The 4,200-nt window shown below is 34.8% G+C and overlaps 1 protein-coding gene across 1 annotated transcript; it reads left to right on the top strand.

Annotated features, from left to right (window-relative positions):
* Positions 1 to 3,212: 3,212 nt before the first annotated feature.
* On the top strand, positions 3,213 to 3,905 carry LOC112525029. The gene has a single exon (XM_025134972.1). The coding sequence runs from the start codon at positions 3,213 to 3,215 to the stop codon at positions 3,903 to 3,905; it is 693 nt and encodes a 230-aa protein (XP_024990740.1).
* The last annotated feature ends 295 nt before the right edge of the window (positions 3,906 to 4,200 follow it).

Genomic DNA, 4,200 nt, shown 5'->3' with positions numbered 1-4,200 from the left:
CTATCAATATATATTTTAAATTTGAAAACATTGTGTTTGTATTCATCCCCCCCCCCTTCTACAAACTGTTTAGTATTCTTGTAGACCCTTTTGGGACCAACATAGTGTCCTATAAAATTTCTAAAGGGACGTTTTGTATTAAGTGCCCTAAAATAGTTGTTAAGACGCTCAGAAGCGTCCTATAAACTTATTTCAACGTCTTTAGGACGTTTTATATTTTTTTGTCTATAAAACGATCTATTAGGACGCATAAATTTTTTTGTCATCTTATAAATCCAATTTTGTTGTAGTGAATGTCAAACTAAAGAAAAATATTTGTTTTTGTTGTACAATTGTTTGGCTCTAAATTTGATTTTATTTACTTATTAAAAAATAGGGGATAGTTATTGGTTTTCAAGGCCAAGAAATGAAATCCTATCCCATGTAACACAAACGAGGCATAAATTATCATAAACGTACTTGGGGAAAGCCACGGTCACAAACGCGGGCTTGGATGTAAGTGGAAGGGTTCTGTTTTTTCATCCTTTTTTACCACCTACTCATGACACATTTAAATATTATTCTAGAAAATTATCCTTTTCTCTTCCACTTTTTCTCGAACTAATACGTACTTAGGGGCTATTTGGATCATGGGAATTTGGGGGAATTGAAAGGAATTGGAATGTCCAATCCTTTGATCAAATTCCAAATATGATGTTTGGTTCACAGATTATAGGTGAAGGAATCCGTTCAATTCCTACAAATTCATTCGGTCACCGATTTCACGATTCCACTTGATGTACCAAGGATTTCAAATTCCTTTCCGACGAATTCCTTAGCCCTCATCCAAATTCATCGACTCTATATCTCGATTTGCTTTGCTCTGCTCTGCTTGATTTCTTCTTCTCGATCTCGTTCAAAACTGCTGGTATGTTCGACTTCTCTCTCTCTCTCTCTATCTATCTCTATCTCTCTCTCGTTCTTTCTCCATCTCGCTCTGTCTCGGATCTTAATATTTTGTAGTGAATAATTTCAGATATTAGTAATATAAGTGAACAATTTCAAATTTTATCTGATGTTAATAATGTAATTTGGTTTAATGGTAATTTTAATTTAAAAAAACGACAAAAAAACCATAAAAGGTCATTTGTTGATATTTAATTCTGATTCCAAAGTTTAATTTCATGAACCAAACAAGAAAAATTCCAATTCCGTTAAAAATTTCATTCCAATTCCATGCAACCAAACGCAATCACAAGACATGGTCAAATTCCATTCCATTTCCTCAAAGTCAAATTCATTTGATGAATTCCAATTCTATCGAATTCCATTCTACGAACCAAACGCCCCCTTACACTCGAGCACCTTTGGAATAGTGTTATTCTAGAAAATAACAACAATATTTATCACAATGAATTTTTGCGTCCTTCGAGTCCCATTTACAGCTTTGAGTCTACTAATGAGTTTTCTTAGAGAATAAGCTTCATTTGCTCATATTCTTCTTAGAATCAGGGCCATTAGTAGGAGCCACAATTTTCATCTTTAACAACAGAGGGATCATGAGAGCACAATATTGCACGTTATAATTATCCATCGAGAATACGATTGATATTCCTTTTCAGACAAACCTATTGTCCCATGGGCTCGATCTCGATGTATTTCAATGCCAAGAATATAAGAGGCTTCACCAAGATCCTTTATGTCAAACTATCCAGAAAGGAAGCCATTGGACTCGAACAACATGTCATATTGTTGCTTGAAACTAATATGGCATCCACATGAAGTACTAATATGACAAACTTACTCCCACCCATATGATTTTGGCGTGTCGGTCGACCCGTTCTATCATCCCGACGCACTGGAAACATTTTATGGATCTGCTCTTAAAACTTCCACCACTTCATTTGATTCACCTGCTTTAAAATTTTCTTGAATCTGTCTCTGCTTCTGTTCATGATATTTTTCTTTATGCAATTTAATTTCTAATTTTGAAGATAAATTTAGTTGATTGTATTTGAGTTATTCTTCAAAAAATTGATTGTTTTAAACAATTAAAAGAAACAAAAGAGATATCTGATTTCCTTCACTCGTTTTTCTAAGAATTTTGGTTTAGATCTGGACAATATGACGTGCTATTGAGTGTTAGAATAATGTGTAAAAAAGATATAAATAATAGCGAGGCTCTTCTGTTGAGTTAATCTCGACATTAATCAGAAGAAACAAAGTTTAGTGTTTTAGTTTCTTATTATTTTTATTTAAGTAATAATCTGTAATTTAGGAAACTTGAAAGGGTGCGATGATAACCACCAACATCCGAACCATCATAATGGTTCGATCACCACCATTCGAACAGTCACAATGGTTCGAAGGCACCTCTTCGGTGTCTATATATTTGTATCGATTTGTATAGTTTCTAGTGTGTATTTTTCTCAGAAATAAACAAACTTTGATTCAATCTTGCAATTCTATATTTCGATCCAACATTTGGTATCAGAGCTTTGGGTTTAATCAAACCAAAGTTTCTCATCATCTACCATATACCAAATAGGAACCGAGAAAGTCACCAGAAACCGCCGATTCACAACAGAAGGAACGACCGTCAATAACTTCATACGGGGTTCGATTGGAATCATACGGGGAATACCCAGGACGGCCAAAATCCAGATGGAAACTTACCACCTACTGGCACCCATCGGAAAAAAGGGGACTTACCTTAAACGGAACCGGAGAAGACAACCGGAAAACCAATTGGTCAGTAAGACCATCAAATCGAAGGCAGGGGTAACCGTCGTTCGAAAAAGGAAAACCAAGCAACAAGCACTATGACTGTGAACCACAGCAAAGTAACTGCCGATCAAATCAAAATTCGAGGGGTACTCGATTTGAATAGCCGAAGAAGAAGCGACGTATACACACACAAAGGTGTACGATTTCCTTTTCCCACTTTTAAAACAAAACCCTAATTCATTATATTTAAAAATTTAAGGGAAACCTTTTATTATAATTTTGTTTTAATTTAATATTTTGTAATTCTTATACTCTTTATTAAACAAATAATAAAGTTTTTCTTTATTATTAGTTTTTTATAAATCAACAAATTATAAATATTTTCTTAAAACAAAATTTTAATATAAATTTTATATTAAATCATGATGGGGACGAATAGCATGGAATAAGGAGACAGTTCCAAAATTTATAAGAAAATAGGTTCTACAACCCATTTCCAATGCCCAATGTTGAAAGCAACAAATTACACTACTTGGGCAATTCGGATGCAAATAATCTTGGAAGCAAATGGTCTTTGGGAAATGATTGAACCACAACCAACAACACAAGCTGATGCAAAAAAGGATAAAACCGCTATCGCCTATATTTATCAATCACTAACAGAAGATCAATTACTTCTCATTTCAAAATACAAAACTGCAAAGGCAGTTTGGGATGCTTTGAAGACAAGACACATTGGAGTAAACAGTGTCCAACAAGCAAGACTACAAACAGTCAAGACGGAATTTGAGATGTTACAGATGAAAGAAAATGAATCAATCGATTCATTTACTACAAAGTTGACGGGTATTATCAACAAAGCGGCAAGCTTGGGATTAACATATGAAGATTCCACTCTCGAACGAAAATTATTAAATGTCGTACCCGACAGATTTCTTCAAATTGTTGCATCCATTGAACAATACTCGAACTTAGATACTATGTCTCTAGACGAAGTAATCGGGAGACTGAAGCCTTTTGAAGAAAGACTCAAGTATAAAAAGGAAAGATATGTGGACACTCAAGAGGGATTGATGTTCACGCAGCATGAAGCTCGAGGCCAACCTTACAGAGGATGTGGTCGTGGTAGATTTAACCAATCACGAGGCCGAGGGAATAACAGATTTAGATCAGAAAGAAAGAACTGGGAACCTTCATAGAATAATTTCAAGAAAGAAACAAACAACAATGCAAAGAAATTTACTCCAGATAAGAGTAAAATACGGTGCTTCAAGTGCAGGAGGCATGGACATTATGCAAGCAAATGTCCACATAAATAATCAAGAGAAAGAAGAGTCTAATCTCATTGAAGAAGACTTAGAACCAACTTTGCTTATGGCAACTATTGAAGAGCACCATAAAGTTTTCTTAACCGAGAAGAATCTCGAATCAAGCAAGACAACTACAAATGATGAAAGTCTATGGTATTTAGACAATGGTGCAAGCAATCCTGTG

The sequence above is a fragment of the Cynara cardunculus genome, assembly GCF_001531365.2.
Source record: "Cynara cardunculus var. scolymus isolate 2C chromosome LG 13, CcrdV1, whole genome shotgun sequence".
NCBI classification, from domain to species: Eukaryota; Viridiplantae; Streptophyta; class Magnoliopsida; order Asterales; family Asteraceae; genus Cynara; species Cynara cardunculus.
Note: the sequence above shows the minus strand (reverse complement) of the source record. Positions and strands in the feature narration are given on the sequence as shown.

What these genes read in the sequence shown, in the direction of transcription:
- LOC112525029 (XM_025134972.1), top strand. Translation starts at nt 3,213, where the DNA reads ATGTTGAAAGCAACAAATTACACTACTTGGGCAATTCGGATGCAAATA.